Source organism: Enoplosus armatus, chromosome 4 (assembly GCF_043641665.1).
Source record: "Enoplosus armatus isolate fEnoArm2 chromosome 4, fEnoArm2.hap1, whole genome shotgun sequence".
Classification (NCBI taxonomy): Eukaryota; Metazoa; Chordata; class Actinopteri; order Centrarchiformes; family Enoplosidae; genus Enoplosus; species Enoplosus armatus.
In genome coordinates this window covers 3,686,367-3,705,347 of record NC_092183.1, presented here as the reverse complement: position 1 = coordinate 3,705,347, position 18,981 = coordinate 3,686,367, and the positions used below count along the sequence as shown (strand labels likewise).

General features: G+C 41.1%; 2 protein-coding genes across 4 annotated transcripts; one reads left to right on the top strand and one right to left on the bottom strand.

The window, feature by feature from the left end:
- Nucleotides 1-55: 55 nt before the first annotated feature.
- On the top strand, nt 56-13,906 carry fbp2 (fructose-1,6-bisphosphatase 2). Of its 2 annotated transcripts, XM_070904436.1 has the most exons (8): nt 56-228; nt 1,086-1,248; nt 2,474-2,566; nt 3,543-3,683; nt 4,877-5,014; nt 8,717-8,836; nt 10,547-10,707; nt 13,876-13,906. In XM_070904436.1, the coding sequence occupies exons 1-8, from the start codon at nt 56-58 to the stop codon at nt 13,904-13,906; spliced, it is 1,020 nt and encodes a 339-aa protein (XP_070760537.1). The 2 variants fall into 2 exon arrangements, with proteins under 2 accessions (XP_070760537.1, XP_070760536.1); XM_070904435.1 differs by lacking the exon at nt 13,876-13,906 and having other exon boundaries at nt 10,547-11,005.
- Nucleotides 12,918-17,782, bottom strand: ctsla (cathepsin La). Of its 2 annotated transcripts, none has more exons than XM_070904437.1 (8): nt 17,684-17,782; nt 16,595-16,729; nt 16,373-16,495; nt 16,034-16,186; nt 14,680-14,904; nt 13,945-14,113; nt 13,737-13,854; nt 12,918-13,343 (listed from the first exon to the last, which is right to left on the bottom strand). In XM_070904437.1, the coding sequence occupies exons 2-8, from the start codon at nt 16,715-16,717 to the stop codon at nt 13,244-13,246; spliced, it is 1,011 nt and encodes a 336-aa protein (XP_070760538.1). In that variant the 5' UTR covers nt 16,718-16,729; nt 17,684-17,782; the 3' UTR covers nt 12,918-13,243. The 2 variants fall into 2 exon arrangements, with proteins under 2 accessions (XP_070760538.1, XP_070760540.1); XM_070904439.1 differs by having other exon boundaries at nt 16,595-16,726; nt 17,684-17,705.
- Between the last annotated feature and the right edge of the window lie 1,199 nt (nt 17,783-18,981).

Genomic DNA, 18,981 nt, shown 5'->3' with positions numbered 1-18,981 from the left:
CGTCCTCCGCCGGATCTGCTGCCCACCAGGAGGGACAGAAGGACCAGAACCCACCATGTCGGACCAGTCGACGTTTGACACGGACGTATGGACCCTGACCCGGTTCGTCATCGAGACCGGCCGCCAGGCTAAGGGGGCGACCGGTGAGCTGACCCAGCTCATCAACGCCATGCTGACCGCCATCAAAGCCATTTCATCTGCTGTGCGCAAGGCAGGCCTGGCCCACCTGTAAGTACTGAGGTACTGGAATAGGCTTACTGGGAACCACTGATGTACTGTATATGCCCCATTACATTACTGACTGATATAAAGTGACTAAACACTAATGTGCACATTTGGTCTTTTAGAGGAAATAATAACGTGATGATACCTTTGGAACTTTGTAAGACTTGTGTTGCTTGCCACGGAGAGGTCAGAGGTCAAGGTCAGCTGCAGAACAGCAGTCATAGAGGTGGGAGGAGTTCAGTGTCTTGCTGAAGGTGGTTCTTTAACATTTTGCTTCACTCCCACAGTAGATTTGCCAGCCAAGACAGGATTTCAGCACTGTACCGTAGAAGCAGATATGATATGATTGATTGTTTTGTGTGGCGTAGAAGCTTTGTATGAGTTGAGGTGCATTTCAACACTCTAATCTGGAAGTGATAAAAGATTGTGCAGCTTTTTCAGTGTCCTGTCTAGCAGGAGATAAAATTGTAACATTGTGATTGCACAACATTTTTGATTTGTTGAAAAGTCACAGAACAAACGGCTCTTTGTGAAGGGGATTGACCTTGGAGAGAAGCCAGTGTTCTGCAGGAGCCTGAAAGGGGTCGGTTTCTGACTGGGGTTGTGAGACGAGTCTTTTTAGCAGCTCGACCTTTTAGGCTGCATTTAGATTTTGACATGTGTGGCCCTGTCTATGGCTGGACAATTCATCGAAATATTAATGAAATCGCAACATGGCAACAAGTGCAATATCCAAATCGCAGGAGCCGCAATATTTTTGATAAAGGTAAAATGTGTGCTTATAAATAAAGCATTGTGGCGTTACAGTAGACGCCCCCGCCATCAAGTTGTGTGTTGCGCTGATCGATTGGTCCACACAGGCAGGGCTTGGCGGGCTCAGTGAACGTGACGGGCGACGACGTGAAGAAGCTGGACGTGCTGTCCAACGACCTGGTCATCAACATGCTGCAGGCCTCCTACAGCACCTGCTGCATGGTGTCTGAGGAGAACAAGGAGCTCATCATCACTCCCAAAGAAAAGAGGGTGAGTGGTGAACACTAGTTGTCTGCTGAGGACGACAACAACACTGCATGATGATGGATACTAGGGTTTTTTTCACCTGTCCTACAAGTTAAAATGAGCCTGCCCAGGGACTAGGGATGAAAATGAGCTCATTAGCTAACCCTGTCACATTTACATTCATGTGTAAACTGAAGTGTTGCTTAATGTGCCTTGTCTCTTAATGAATAATAATAAATAATATTGATCCTCAGAGGGGGGAAATTCAGGTGTTGCAGCAGCACAAGGATAGAAGTAAGTACAAATATATAGAGAAAGTAAGAAAATGATTAGAAGTATATAAAATAAAAATAAGACTAGAAATAAAAATAGAAATTATAACAGCAATTAAACTCAAAATTACAAGGCAGGCAGCAGTACAACCAGTGTTCCACTTAAATTAATAGTAAAGTTCTGCTAGAGTAATATGATACCATCTACTTTAACAGCGTACACACACAGAATAATATAGAATATGATTATAAAGTGAAGTAATTATACTCAAAGTAAAATAGAAATACAAGGTAATAAAACTGTATAATGTATTAATATAATATAGTATGGGATATAAAGTGAAATGTAATATATTACAACAATATATAGTATAGTATAGCAATATATCATAGAATATAAAGTATAAAAGAAAATATAGAAGAAGCATTTAGAGGCGTTGACACCATTAGAGCTGCTCATACTGAATTGCTTATCATACCTGTGTGTTTTGAGCCCAGTAATAGCGATAAGGTATACTATTCTGGAGGATGTGTTTCACGTCATTCATAACACAGAATATTATAGTTCAACATTAAGTTCAACAGTTCAGATAGACTTGAAATCCCCTGACGTGTGACCACACTGTCCTCCTACATCCTTTGAATAAATATTGCATGTTGAATGAAACTCCTGGCTGCTGCTGAATTTGACGACCCATAAATTATTCAGAATAAAACACTAACAGAGGAGCCTTGTAGTTTAATACCAGATCTACAGCCACAACTAACAGCTGGATGCCTGTTAGCAGTTCTCTGTGATCTCTATGTAGAGCCTGGTGCTGATAACTGGGACAGTCTCTTATAAAGAGAAACTAGTTAAATGTGAAATAATTCAATTTGTGGTATTTGTTTCATTTTAAGAGTATGTAATGGAACAAAATTGACTCTTTTTTTTAAAATTCTTAATAACTTCTCGGCCTGATTGTGTTTCGTCACAGGGAAAGTACGTGGTCTGTTTTGACCCTCTGGACGGCTCCAGTAACATCGACTGCTTGGCTTCAATCGGCACCATATTTGCTATCTACAAACGGGTGAGTCTGACATCTGTAAAGATGCACAAAGCATGCAGGCACTGAAAAGAATATTCTGATATCACAAAGTCTTCTTATTTACTGTTGTTAAGATTTTCAGGAATGAGGAAAGAAGGATTTTATTCCTCGTTGCGTCCCATTTTTAAAATGATGCAACAACAGTTCATAAGGTTCATTCCAGGCAGAAAAGGAAACAATAACACTTATCTGTGTTGTGCTTTCAAATGTTGTTTGTAAACAGATTATATGATTATGGCACATTGCAAATATTCATTGAATGTATTTGTTTCATTAAGAAGGTCTAATAGCTTGTTATGCAATTTTCCTATGTCCAAAAGGAGGAGAAATACCTTAAAATAACGTTCAGAAAAACAAGCACCAAACAAATGTAGTACAGCTTGTCTCTTTTTGTTTTGGATAATAATTGTGACATAACTATATTCATCATTTTATGAAAGGTGAGTGTCCGAATAGTTTTATGTATTATATATTAGGATATTTATCGTGTAAATAGCTTTTAGCTGCTTGTAAGTGCTGTGATGCTCTGCCGACACAAGGGGGCACTGCTGTCCATCTAATCCAGGTTTCCGCTCACTAAACTGCATGCAGAGGGAGTCATTCAGTCATTTCCAGAGTTACAGTCTGTTTTATTGGCCTATCAAGTAGAGAAACTATGCATCATATATCATATTTAACATTTCACAACACAAAGCTACAAATCCCACTTACTGTGGGGTGAGAGAAGAACCACACAGACATTTAGATGCTTTTAACTTAAAGTAGTAATATCAGTGATATCAGATTGTTGCTCTACATACAGTGTGGCCCCATTTAGCACCCTCACTATTGTAGCTTAGCATACAGTCCCTGAAACAGACACTCCTGGGTTAGTGTTATCTGAGGAACTGAAATCTGCAGGATACCGCTGTTTATGTTTTCTTCTTTGTTGGTTTATTTCCCCCCTCGGGTCGCTCAGACATCAGAGGGGGAGCCCACAGAGAAAGATGCCCTGCAGCCGGGAAGCAACATCGTGTGTGCAGGCTACACCCTGTACGGCAGTGCCACCCTGGTGGCCCTCAGCACCGGCGCCGGCCTCAACTTCTTTATGTTGGACCCTGTGAGTACCTCATACTCACTACAGTTCAGTTAAATGTCTCCAGTTTTCCTCTGAGATCTGGTGGTGAAATGACAGGAAGTGAGATACGCCCAGACGTCCACTGCTGTCTTCTGCTTTCAGTATCCTGCTCTTCACTGTCACTGTTAACAGTTTTATGCTTTTATTGCTCTATAGCTGCTTTTATTTGAGAAAACACATATTGTCCTGTCAATCATTCCTCCGTGCTGCACGTCTCCACAGTGCAGTCAGGGATGTAGGGACTGAAAACACACATCAACACCCTTTTTATTGGGCAGGAAGTGCGTGCTACCTTCACTGTTGAATCCAGCATAAGTATAAATCATATTATATATAGTACAAAGGCAAAAAAGAGCATCAATTCAAGACTGATGTAAGAATTTCAGCCTTTTTTTGTATTTATTGGTGGTTGTTTCCCTTTTCGATACCCCTGACTGGAGGTCATAGGTCTTTACATAGTTTTTTATCATCTTTTCATTTTATTTTCACCCTTTCACACTCACTCACAGACTTACCCATACCATTTTCTGCATCTTATTCCAGATTCAGGTTTACCCACAAATAGAAAGACTTTTGTGAAAGCAGTTTTAGTTATTATAGGATGAAAAGGTTCAGTGTGTGTTTGTAAGTAATCTTGTTTTTGCTGCATCCAGAAAGCTAATAAAACCAGTGAACACACAAGAGAAAAATGTTGTTCCTGCCCTCTGAAGCCTGTCAGATAATGTCATTACATACTACATTATGTTGTGATACAGAACATGTATTCTGCAGCAGTGGACTGTACTCCCTTCATAAGTATATTTAGGTTGTTTTGTTGAATATGACACATTTTCTTTCCCTGGAAATGTAAAATTTAAAGATAATGATTTTTCCACAAAGCATTTTGATGACTTGGTATGCAAATCCAAATATGAAAAACACACTCAATTAACAAATATGCACAAGTTTTTTTATTCTTTATTCATCTAATCTGCTGGCTGCTGTCCTGATTCATCATTTTATATGATGTGACACCTTTTTAATGTGTTTTTAAGCCTTTCTTTCACTCAAATTGCCCTTAAAACAAGTCAAATTATGGTGAATTCGATTTGAATTCGAAGGTTGTTTTTTTTTTTGTCTGGTGGTATGCTCTGTCGTGGATTATCCCACCTAAACATTACGTTCGTGTTCCTCAGGCCATCGGTGAGTTCATCCTGACTGAGAGGAACGTGAAGATCAAGCAGAAGGGAAAGATCTACAGCCTTAACGAGGGCTACGCCAAGTACTTCCACCCCTCCATCAACGAGTACCTCAAGCACAAGAAGTACCCAGAGGTGAGAGGGTATAACAAAACTAAACGACTTATAGAGAAACTACTGTGCACACAAACACACAAAACTCCCACTAATTTGAGCCCAGGTTTTGACATCGATCAGTTCTACTTTGTGTTTGTGGTTTTGAATCTGACACCTTTAATCAAAGCTGTACAATAGAAAGAGCGTCAGTTCTGCTGACACACAGCTGTGCTCGTGCTCCGTCCTGAGGCAGGATGTCAAACACCAGCAACCTCTCACACTCATCATGTGAATCCTGAGCAAGCGTTTGCTCTGGTAGAATGAGTTTGCATGAGGACTTTTGGTTGGCAGAACACAAAAAGCTGTTCTTTTTTCAAATGGTATCAGCAGATTGGAGTTCTTTTTCTCAACAGCAGAAATAATGTACATTTATGTTAAACCTAAAAAGATATGTTTACTCTTTTTTTAATATTTTCCTCTAAGAAATTGTCATTTTCAGCTTAATTCATTAGCTGAAATAAGGAATTCACCTTTCACCTCCTTTTAGTTTTATTGTGAAAATGAATAGTGAAGTTAAAATCCGGTTGGCTGATGGTGTGGCTCGCTGCAGCTAAGTGACGGTTTAAATGTCTCGTACAGCTTTATTGTTGGAACAAACTAATACGGGATACGTATGTTGTAATGTTTTAAAGGTTAAAGTAAAGTCGCTTTGTGCGACCAGGTACCGCACGCTGAGTGTTCAAAGAGTAACCATCCTGACCCAAACATGTGATCCACCAGTCGAGCGTGACACTTCGGCCAGACAGGTTGAAGGGCAGCAGCTCGGTCAGCTGAGCTGCAGGATGTCGACACAGTTACTGCAGGAAACGTCGCGTTCCTCAGGAAACTGCAGCTTCTCATCTGGAAACTCTGATCTCCGCACACACGCGCACACTCAGCACTTCTCCAGCACCCGTGTCATCAGTGATTGGTTCGCTGATGTACCGTACTGAAATCTGAAAGCTTGAGCGTCCGTCTCTGAGGCTTCTTCTTGACCAGAGTTTATTTATAATTTCATCATGTCTGTCTATTCTTTACACACAACTTCTATTTCCTGTCTGTCCGTCCTGGGAGAGGGATCCCCTCCTCTGCTGCTCCTCCTGACGTTTCTTCCATTTTTTTCCCTGTTCCCAGTTTTTTGGGAAGTTTTTCCTCCTTTGAATCGAGGGTCTGAGGACAGAGGGTGTTGTATGCTGTACAGATTGTAAAACCCCCCCTGAGGCAAATTTGTGATTTGTGATATCAGGCTATATAAATAAAACTGACTGGACTTGACAGTTACATAAAATCAGACTCAAAAATCTGTAATATTTTACTTTCATTCCATTTTCATTTATTTACGCAGCATCAGCCGACCTGTCGGCCTCAGCGGTGCTTTGAGATTAAAAGAATCCTCCACTTAAAAATCTGTATCTTTATCATCAAACGCTGCCTGTAGGCTTGAAATGTGGCTCTGAATAGTTTGTTCGACGACAGCGGCTGCGGTCAGCTTGAATCCACATCAGTTAGAACGGATTCCAACATTAACGGCAAATAAAGCACATAAAACTATCGAAACCACTCTTGCAGCATAATAAACTCAGAAGACTTGAGGTCTGCTCCAACTCTCAGTTCTTTTTGATCAGGGCTGCACTATAACTCTCTTTATAATTTGTATTTGGCCTTGTGTTTGTGTGGGTCAGGGATGTTTTTGTAGATGTAAGTTGTCGTGTCATCAGTCACCTTCCTTAAAGTCCCGTGATAGTTTAAGGATTGTTTCAGAGCCTTTTACACTTTGAAAAAGTACATTTAGTACAAATTGCAGTATTTTAGGCATGAAAATGGAACATGTCAGTTGCGTCTTCTACTAATATCTTCCACCAGCATTGGTCGAACACTCATCATCATGTTGCTCTTCACACGACCATCATGACCCAGCAGCAGTAACCACACTGTTACTCACTGACGGAGGTGCGTCGCATTAGGAAATAGCAAAAACTTGTCTCACAAGGTTGAACTGGAATGCAAATGTTGCTGAAAAGACAAAGAGAGAAGTTTAAATCCGGAGTAAAGGTGGTTTCCTTTATCTTTTTTAAGTATCTCAGTGTTCCTCTCTGCGCTTTTTGTAAAGGGACTAAATCCTGCTGTTGGAAAATGACATGAATGAATGAAAATCAAGGAAATAGACATTAAATTATATGACTCTCTCTCTGTGAGCCAAATGATGATTTTAACACGAGATGGTTGTTTGATACTGACACACTTCTATTAGAAATATCAGGTTGCAAACTCATTTAAAAGCCTGTGAAGAACGGCATGACATGTAGTTTTTCTGGCGACCATTTTCCGTCACATCTCACCCTCAAAAACTTTCCCTCTCGCTACTTCCCTCTACTTCCATTCTCATTTTCTCTTCTTTTATTTTAGGAAGTTTCTTGTTGGCCGGCTGGATGTGATTTTCCTTTTGAGAGTGTGTGCGTAATGTGGGTGGGTCTGTTTATGAGGGAAATACTATGCACACACACACACACACACACCCTCATGATGACTGGGATGTGACTCAGCAGGCACATGACTCTGCATCACGTTGTGCCGCTCTGAACATGAAGCTCACTTCAGAGCAACTCCACGTTAAGATGGACTGTTTGGTTTGGAGTCAGTGAATAAAATATGGTGAAATAAATTAAAGAAGAAGAAAGACACTTATCGTACTCTGAAAGGCCACTTGTTGAACCAAACAGTGATCCTGAAGCCGCCTGTTTTGTTTAGGTTTGTGTAACGCAGTCTTCACGTGTGTTCCAGTTGCTGCAGATGGACTTTGACCCGTCTGTTGTTTGCTGTTCAGTTTTTCATCGGCAGCTGGTCAGAACGGCTCATGATCTCTGAACGAAGCAGATCTGCTGTAGCTGCAACTTTCAAATGAGCTGCCCAACTGACCTGTTTTTATATATATATATATATAGATATAGATATATATATCTATATCTATATATATATATGTAGGATGTCATTCATTTTTCCTTTTAAACCACTTCTTCAGATTGATTAACCAAAAAAGTATTTATTAGAAAAATGAGTACTTAAAGCCGGCTGATGGAAATTAGCACGAGACGTTTTTATGTAATGTCGATGTTTGGAGGTGACTGTCTGCATTGTGTGTGTGTTAGTTAACCTGAGGCCATTTGTTTCATAATAAGTGTTTAGACAGCAGGCCTCAAATAATCAGTTATCACTCTGACTTGAAAAGGAAACATCGAGATCATTAAAAGGCTTCAGGTGGATCAGGATCAGGATTATCTTCGCATACGTTTTGTAAATTTAGGCGTGAAAGTAGAGAGTTGACGAAGCTGAGTTGGTGGTTTGACAGTTTTCTTTGGATGTTTTGATTTTTTTTCCACCGTGAAAACCATCGTGACTGACATGAATACAAGCTGCTCTTCTCTGCGAAAGACTCTCAGGCCAATGGGGAGATGTTGTCAATTAAATACAAGAACTTTGACTAAAAGTCTAAAATAGGCAAAATTAGAATTTAAAGAAATCCACAAACTTGACCGAACACACACATTTCCATCCGCACTAAAAAGGTATTGAGGTTTAATACCAACCCCAATTAAAACATATGAAGTTTGTGAGCTTGGTTAAAAAGATCTTTTGAATTGTGGAAACTAACAATCTTCTTCACTCCTTGCACTAATATTTAACATGTACCCTGGCCTCCTGCAGGACGGCAGCTCTCCTTACGGAGCTCGTTATGTGGGCTCCATGGTCTCAGACATTCACCGCACCATCGCCTACGGAGGGATCTTCATGTACCCCGCCAACGAGAAGAGCCCCAAAGGAAAGGTACGCGCTGACCCTCACCAAGCCATCTTACTGAAGCACTGCCACTGTCAGATTTTGTGATTTCCGCATAAGCCACAGGGTCTTAAACTCATTAAAAACTCTTAGATAATACCTATTAAGAACAGGGATGTACCTGCTGTAAACTCGGGACAAGGGCAAAGGCAATATTTTGAAGTAGAAAATGTGTTTTTACGGGTCAAATATGGTGTGAAAAGGAGAAGAAGTTTGCTTTAAAGACTACAAATAATTAATGTGAATTAAAACAAAACAAAAACAAACAAGAGTTGAGCCATAAAACCTCAAAACTTTTGTACCAAAACAAAAAACCAGTACATCAGAAAGTTAGGTATGAAACCAGTGACCCACACTGGTTTATTAATGAGCCCATTGTAGCAGAGTCACTGGTCCAGAAGTCCTCAAGTCTCCCCCAAGTGCCTCAACAGGTCAGTTTAAAGGCCAGTCCGACCTACAAGATTCTGGTTTCTGGTCTCTCTTGTGTTGCATGTCCAGGCCAACTGTGGAGTGACTGGTGAGTCTTGCCGTAGTGTAACTTGAGTTGGGAGGTGTTTTTTTCCCGTCCTGTGATAAATAAAGCTGAGACGCGGTCGAGGCAGGTCGTAAAGATAAACAACAACCTCTCACCCAGTTTCTCTGCGACCCATTTATCAGGAACATACTGTCATTGTTTACATCTCGAACTGTTGTTTATTATTAAAGTGCTCAAATGACAAAAAAAAAAACATTCAAATAAGAGCACACAGCTGGTCTCATGATGATCCATTACATACATTACATACTGGACATACAGCACACTTTAAACACAGTGGCATGAAGATTAAAATCATTAAAATTAGATTAATTAATTAATTGTAAATGTTAAAACCAAAGCAGGAAAAATATATAATTATAGGCAGTAATAAACAGGTTGTTCACAGGTTGTTTCGTTGAATTACATGTTTCAACGTGTAGTCAGGACCTGCGTCACACTGACACGTGAAATGAAACAGTTAAAAGTAACCTGGAAAACCAAAACACATTTCAGCTAAATTTAGCCCCCGTTTTAACACAGATGTCAGTCAGTGCTTACTGGGAAGTGAAATCGTTTAAACTCGGCTCACTTGAGAAAATAGTTTTAAGCGGTACTCCTCCACGACCAGCATCTCAGAATCATTGCACGACTGCCGCGGCCTGTACACGTTTTCAACTTGTGTTATATAGATATGGTGACACCTTGATGCTGAAGCCCGATTAGCATGTGGTGTAGTTGTGTTTCTTCTTCTACTTCCGTTTCTGAATGAGGATGTGTTACTGGCCGCTGACGTGAATGTAAACGTGAATAGAAAGAACGTGCGGTGCTTAAGGGGCTTCTGAGTTTGTGAAAAACATCTAAATGAACAGTTTTAAGTGTGTTCACTTTATTAAATGGCCCTTAGGAAAATTATAACTTAAATGTGGCTGTAAAGTAATGATTCAGATACATGACGTAGTAACATTTCTATCATCATAATGCTTTCTAAACCTAGAAGACGTATTGTATTCGCCTTTTCTCAACACGTTTTGTTCCACCTGATAGCAGACAGCATCTACTGACTGCTACAGAAATGTACTCTTAGTGCTGTTGGATGAACAAGGTCATTAAAGAGGAACTCTTGTGCTTCTTCTTTATGTAAAGATGTATGTATGTTTTTCTTCACTGTTTTCTCCCCGAAGCTGCGGTTGTTGTACGAGTGCAACCCCATCGCCTTCCTCATCGAGCAGGCGGGAGGCCTCGCCACCACCGGCGCTCAGAGGGTGCTGGACGTTCAGCCCGAGGCGCTCCACCAGCGGGTGCCCTTCGTGGTCGGCTCCCCTGACGACGTCAACGAGTACCTGTCCTTCGTTAAGAAGTACCCGTAGAGCTGCAGCAGCAGCATAAATGTCTCTTGATCGTAGAATAATACTTGAATAAATCTAACAATTTGAGTCATCTAATCCCTCAGGAATAATTGTGCTAAGTGTTCCTTTAACATCTCGATCATCAGACAACAAAACATTACAATTACAGTCATTTCAGCTCGTCCTCTGCGCCTCTTTTAGAACAATATTAGAATCACGGCCTTTCATGTACTTCAACACTTAAAAGTCATTAAATGTACATTTTTTGAAACAAATGATGATTGTTTGGTTCAGTCAGATGGTTTTGAAGGTACAACAAGGATTCATAAAGACATATTGATGAGTCACAGGATGTGTTTCTCAGTTTGTGCAACATGTCTTAAGTATTTCTGTTTCTATTGATGTATTTTTGACTCTTTGCTGACTCAATGAAGAGCTGCCCTCAGAACACTTCACTTCAGTCAGCTGTGGATAAATGAAAAGTTGTTGCTCACCTACATTTTCTCATCTGAGTCGCAATCCGTCATGAAGCTGAACGCTCCAACAGATTCCCACGATTTCATTCTGCCAGCGGCGGTGCTACAAACTGAATTAAAACTACACTTTTTTTACGTTCCTCTTCACTCTTTTTATGAAGACAGTTAAGAGGATCGAGTTTATTATTATGATGTAGAATTTCCACTTGTTGGCCAAATCTGTTGTTTCCTTCTTTCCTTCTTTGTTTCCTTGTGTCCTTCTTTTGTTTCCTTCCTTCATCAGTATTAATCAGGTACAAGTACTGACAGTACAATCTTGTATTTTATTTATTCAGTTAACTGTACAATTAAACTGTCTGTTGATGAAAAGCCTGGACAGAAAAGTGGCAGAGACAGAAATACTTAATGTTTTATTGATTTATTTTGTTGAAAAGTTGATGAAGAAGTTAAATGTAAAGCTGCTGGAATCAGACTGTAACATTTACACAATGCGTCGTTTTTTTTAAAGTTGCTAAAATTCCCATTAAAAAGTACGAAGGACGCGACCTCAGTGTCCTTAAAGGAAGCTGTACGGGACTTTTAACCAGGATGTTTCTGTAAATATTGTATTTCACTGCTTCTGAAATCATCCGTCACCTCCAGCAGCAGAAGCTTCAGAGGCAGATACCTCAGAACTGTCGACCAGAGGTGAGTGAGTATATGTTTTTGTTTTTGTTGTGATTATGTGAACTGACCCTTTAACCTCTCAGTCCTTCTGTCCTTTTTCTTTTCTTTTTTTTTTTAGGTTGCACAACACATCAACACATTCCTCCAGCTGCTTGTACTGTTTGCTCTGCATATCAGCCGGGACTGAACTCGGAGGTGAAGTAAATATGTTATAGAAACATGAACACACACACACACACACACCTTTACTGCTAACATATAGGACACTTGTCATCCCGGTCATTCAGCAGCCCACATCTGACCTAAAAGAACTAGAAGCCAACTCCGTTTGCTCATGAATCAACACCATTGTTAAAGGATCAATAATCCTATAAGATCCCAGGACCAGACGTCAGAGAGCACAGCTGCTTTTACACGAGATCATGTGACTCTCTGCTCCACATGTCAAACCAGCACGACATGAGCTCAACCACAGCGCTCTGAATAACACGACTAAACCTGGTTACAAGTTAAAGCAGGTCCACAAACGATTTTGTGATCAACTCCATTGATCTGTAACAGCTGAAAATATCGTGTGTGGACATTGATCCCTAAATTTGTCAATGAGTGTTTTGAGGAAAAAGATTAATCTTACAAAAACAAACCCCCAGTCTGAGTGACATCTTTAAAAGTTAGAGATCAATACAGGTGATTGATCACTTTGTACTTTGTCATGTAACAATGAAAGGTTCTTTTATTTATTTGCATCATTATATCAGCAGTTTTCTAACTGAATCTAATTTAAAATGTAATTAAAATAAGTTTATTTTGTTGTTTTTAGGAGAAACAATAGAAATAAAATGGCTTCACTTGGGTACTTTGTACAGTATTTTATGTGTATAATCGCTGTTCAGAGAAAAACATGCATCTCCAAATTTTGATTTTGTTGCTTTATGAGCTGAGAAAATCCTCCAACTTCTCCTGTTAAAGATTTAACTACCTGAAAATACATGGTTTTCACAGGGCAGCAACAATATACAATGCAATCTAAAAACTAAATAAAAAAAATCCTCCACACATCAAACTAGTGTTTCACAACTTTAATTGATCACAGTAAAGGTAGAAAAAAAAATCATTTACAATGACCGAAGCAAGTGTTAAGGAATCACTTACCAAGTAGCATCCACATATTTACAAAGAATAAACACGACACTAAAACCTCCTCAGACAAAATAAAGTGGCATAAAACCAGCCAAAACAAAATGGCGCCATTTCCCTAAAAACAACAGTGTTTCTCTTAAAAACGTCGCAGAGTCTCCCGTCGACGCTTCGCTCTGACCGAAGCCTCGTCTCTCGCCTTCAGCCGAACTATTGCAATAAAAACACTACGTGCTGCGGAGCCGCGCAGACGTTAAACGAGAGGATAACTGGCTGCTGTCGCGATCCCACAGTGGTTCTTTCTGTCTTTAGCCATGTAGATGTAGCCTTTGTTGCCCCACTTCTCACTCCAGCTGCAAGAAGACACGCAAAAGTCACGACGTGAGTTCAACAGATTTGATTTGCTCCATTTGTTAAACTATTACAGTCAGAGTATCTGCAGTTTTAGAGCATTAAAAGCCAAACTAGCTTCAGAGACAGACGTCCTATTCACTATTTCAGGAGTTGTAAGTTCATGCTGACTGGAACTAAAATGAATACTATTTCAAAACCATAATATAAGACTAAAGAAAGCCCTCAAAAAAAACAAAATTAAGTGGATTTTAGACAAATACTTGAAATTAAACGTCATTATTTTAAGCCTCTTGAGGACTTGATCCCTTATGATACTTCAAAAACAAAACTGTATCTCTGCAAGCTAAATATTCCTACTTTCTTTCCAGGTAGTACTTTTTCTCGTTTCTCACCTGTTCTTCACGATCCAGTATTTCTTGCCGTCCACATCTTCTCCCTCGAAGCCGTAACCCACCACCAGCACACCGTGGTCCAGCTCCTCGCTGCTGCATTCCTTCTCATAGTAGATTCCTAAAACAACATCCCAGTCAGCGACATATTTAAAAAACCAGGATGCAGATAAAAGTGGGAAAAACAATGATGCGTCCTGCGTTTCCTGACCTGATTGGTAGAACTGGAAAGACTCGTGTCCGGCGTCGATGGCGACCGAAACGGGTCCCACGGCGGCCACGGCCTTCATCAGAGCGCGCTCCTTCCCGCTGGGGACGTCGACGAACCCGGTGTCGTTGGCAGAGTTGTACGTGGGGTCGTAGTGACACGGCTGGTCGTCCTGGATGAAGAAGAAGAAGAAGAAGAGGGTGAGCGGGACGTTATGGCGCAACACACTACAATATTCCAATCATTTCCTGAACAAATGACTTTAAAGCAGCAATAAGATCAATAAAAGGTGATTGGTGAACTCCTTTCACAAATATGAAAACAGATCTGCAACCAGTTTTTCCACTGAAACACCTGAAGGGTTCATGAAGAACGATTAGTGGATCGACAAAACGTTTGATTACAATAAACTGAATGTTTTTGGTTTAACAAAAGACAGTTGAAGACGTCACACCTTCGAGAAAATAATCAACAGGTTAATCAATAATGAAAATGATTGTTAGTTGCAGCCCTTGTTGTATGAATCTCACATTTAGGACTTTTTAAAAACACCTTTCTAATGCCAAGAATGTTGTAAAAGAAGACAAATATCAGAAAAGAGGAACTTTCTTTCTTACTAAAACTCTTGTTTACACTTTAAAATCAATAATTTCATATAAAAAAAATCTTTAAATTGATATTCATAACTATTTGCAGTTGATTTTGACATTTTAAGATGTCCTCCCATGAGATACGTACTGTTCCCAGGTAAGGATAAGCGTCCTCAGAGTCCAGGCCCTGGTTGTCCTTGACGTACTGGAAGGCCTGGTCCATCAGACCGCCGTTGCAGCCCTCGTTGCCCTCGGGTCTGGAACAGTCCACCAGGTTCTGCTCGCTCAGAGACACCAGTTTTCCAGTCTTCCTGAAGTGCTGACCCTCCAGAGCTCCAGTGGTGCTGAAGGCCCAGCAAGAGCCACACTGACCCTGAGAGGAGGAGGAGGGGGGTTACACCTTTTCATGTTCTTGTGTCCCTTTCTGATGTCGGCCATTTTGTTGCTGTTATTCTCCTCTGTGTGGCCACGCAGAGTTGAAGCAGACTGATTCATCGATTAGCAGCCTGTCAAATGTCAGTGTTTACTGGTTTTCAAAGCTTTCTAGGATTGTAAAGTGAATACTTTTGGGATAACAGGTGATTTTAAAATTAAGACTGAGGCCATAAAAAGAGTTCAGAGCTCAGTTTCCTTCACAGTCATCGTTGTATTCTTATATTTTGCCCTTTTGTCTCATCAACAGTTTTATTTCTTGATGTCTAAATGTTTTTTTAAGTCCTGTATCTTGTTATTGCACTTTTATCTCCCCGACTCCGGACACCACTTTGCTCCCATAAATAAAATTATATTGGACGTTGCTCTCCAGCACTTTGACCTAATGTATATGACTGAGTGTTTGCTCCAGCCTGGCCTGGTTTACAGTAAGCTGGTCCAACTGGTTTCAGCTTACAGGGTGTTAATGTATGCTGAGGGGGCGGAGAGAGCAAACTGAGCACCCAGGAGGAGGAGGAGGAGGAGGAGGAGGAGGAGTGTGGGGCACATAGATAACAAAAACAACCGGCAAGTGGCCACCTTATCTTCCCGTTCTCCTGCAAAACATTTACTTCTGTGGACAGAGGGCCCTCGACCTTTCAAATAACTGTTCAGAGTTGCACGTGACGTAATGTTGTTTTCTTCAACAGCTGATATTAGGTCCTGCCTTTGGATCTCCTGCAACGCTAACATGGCTATTACAAAAAAAAAAAAAGAGGTGATTCATTGGGACTCCAGCAGAACAACGGACTATATTTGTGTTGAAGAAACTTGGAGAGAGGACACTTTTACTTTAACTCCACTTTTGTGACGATTAAGACATTAAATTTAATTTCAGAGAAATAGTTTCTGTCCAAAAAGTATTCAATAAAGATCCTAAATGTCTTCACGAACATCACTACACTGTGGCTGCCTTATCTTTTCTACCCTTTACTCCTTCCAAGCATTAAAAACACGTTTGACCGCACCTTGATAATTCCTCTGGCGTGGAGCCCGGAGGCTACAACACAAGCCATAAAAACAGCCGTTACCTGGTCCTTAACGGGAGTGACGTAGCCGTTATCCCTCCAGTCCACGGCACGCGGCGCCTCCAGGAAGTTGGGCTCCATGAACAGAGACCCCTTGAACTTCCTCTCTGCTTTGCGCTTGTAGCCGTTCATGATCTGCTTGAACTCCTCGTGAGTCTGTGGGGAAAAAAAGTCAACAAAGTGAGGAAATGTGACTTAGACCAACAAGAGGACAAAAGGCAACGAGTACAATGTTACTACACTCTTGTTGCAAGTCCATTTTCCTAGGCTTTCTTTGGTTTCCAGACCTTTTAATAAAAGAACCCTGATATGTGGCTCTGTGTGTTGAATCTGGGCTCTTACCATGTCTCCAAAGTGGTTCATGCCCAGGCGGTAGGAGTGTGTTCCCATGGAGTGCTCCAGGTTGTGCAGCTCGATCTTCTTCAGGTTCTTCTCCCACACCATCCTCCTCCAGCCCTCCTCCTTCTACAAAGAAAACACCATTCAGAATTGTTTTTTTCACGGTAACTGGCAGGCTGGAAAGACTTGCTGGTAAAAAAAAAAAAAAAAGAAAAAAAACATTACCTGATGATATTTTTTTGAATGCCAGCTCTTCCACAGGTCCCAGTGGTCGTCCAGCTGTGGGTCCAGGCTGGGGGCCGAGAGGGCTGCACTCAGGCACACGGCCAACACGGCTAGAGGTAGCATCGTGGCTTCCTACTGGAAAACAACAGGAGAACAAAAACGAGTTAGGACTCCATTTCCAAAGAAGTTAGTCATTGATGTAGGCCTGGCGTCCTGACGAGACAACCAGACTCCCTTTGCAAAACACATCATTTCTTGTGAAAGGCGTCGAGTCATGCTCGTTTACCATCGTCATGCATCCACAGTCTGTGGTGCAGCCGGTTCACTCCCGCAATTCATAAAGAAATTAGATCCGCATCAAAGCTGCGATCCACATTCCCGACAGTGCAGTCATTTCCCGACTGCTCGCCCCCAGACAGGGACACTATTTAGGCCAAATAAGCCAAATAAGCCTGGAGATACTTATAATGTCGACTGTGTGGAGTAAACAAAAGAGGCGTTGGTTGTTTGAGGGTTGTTTTCCTGCAAGTTGGGGAGCTGAAACTTCGCCAGATCCCAACAATAAACCGAGTCTGTTTTTGTTTTGTTGGCAGGTCACGGGATCTGCGGCGGCGGCGAGCCAAGAAACCGGCCTGAACATCGAAACTACAACCAGGAAAACGAAAAAAAAACCAATAGTTAACTGACAGTTGGCTACCAGATAGCGGTCTTTCCACCGGATCCACTAACATTACTAGTGGATGTTGTTTCTCTCTTAAATTTAAGCCGATGGAAAGAAACTAGCAATGGCTGCTTTCAGCTATAGAGAGGTAGACGACGACAAAGGCAGCCGAATGAAACAAGATGGCTAAGGCTGGCGAATAACAATAAAAATGAAGGGATTTTTTACTTTAAAAAATAAATTAAAATGAGACATTTCTTAAAGTCGACGTTTTTTAAACGGACACTGGGATGTTGTTTATTCTGGGCTCAAATGACGAAATAAATCTCGAACGGTCATCAATATTATTGCTTTATACCCAACATTTGATCCAAGCTTGGATACTCTGACATCAGAAAGCGAGTAAAATAAGAATATGTACGACTTACTGTATATCCTTTATGGCTGAAGAAGAAGAAGAAGAAAATAAACTCCTTTGGATCGAGAAACACAAAGTTTATAAAGGCCCGACTGGCAGCAGAACGACGTCCCACCGAGCTCTGTGATTGGCCCGCTCCTTGTTTATTATACCGATGCCCCGCCCCGATGTGTGGCGTCATCATGGAAGCACGTGATTCCCTCCCTCTGGAATGGAGTCGAGAAGAGGACATTGTGTATTTTGCAGGATTGTTGCAGCTAAAATTGTGAAAAAAAGGGATTTTTTATGAACCCGGGGCTGTTTGTTCGAACTTGTTTCATGTTTCATATTCACAGCGACTTACAAGGCTGCTCACCTGATTAAAAGGCTTCTTTAGTGATCAAATCAGCCTTCAGATGAGCTGAATCATGCAAAAACACTTACACAGGTACGTCCCTAATGAGAAAATATGAGTCCCCGGATGGTAATTGGAATAGGTCTGGCCATTTGTTGTTATTAGAAATGTGGATTGAGGGAGTGAAACTTCCTGGTACAGGATTTCGTCCCCCTAACCTCATCACTCAGAGTGTTCACATGCATTTAAGTAATCAGGATGGTGTCTGCTTTCTGCGGTAATCTGATTTCTTTAATGTCATGAATATAAGAAACCTGCGCCCCTTAATCAGAGTAGAGGAACCTAATTCTCCCAGCTGAATTTCTCCTGAAGAAAGTAAACTTTGGCCACGTAGATGTGTGACCAGTGTTTCTTATCCCCTTTTTACATTTTCACATGTGCACGACAAAGACTTCAGAGAGTGAAAGTATTGCTTTGATAGCAGAAATGAAAACAAAGGCCGTTAAATGTACTGTAGAGACGCGACTAAGTCCGACTGAGACTGAAACTCACACAAAGTAACCTCTAGAAGTCGACATAAGTCGGTTTCCACCACTGAACATTTGACTATTTGTAAAATTCAGACACATTGTGCTGAATGTATGCGCAGATTTATAGTGCATGTAAACGCGTTGTCTGATCTCTCCTGTAACCTGGCTTCTTATGTGCATGTAAACATACTGATTAATTAACACTGAGGAGATTAAGGACTGGAGTGTACTGAAACGTTGCACATTAAACAAGCATTTAAGGCAAAGTAGGTCAACATCGTTCAGTTTATTGGCTCCTTGGTGGCTGAAGGAGATGGATGGATTACTGAACAGGTCTACTGGGCACAGGTCCAGGGGGCTACAAGGGGTCAAGGGGGGCCCTATAAGCCAAAGCCTCTGTATGAAATTACTTATTAACATTTCCTGTCAGACAGTCAGACAGTA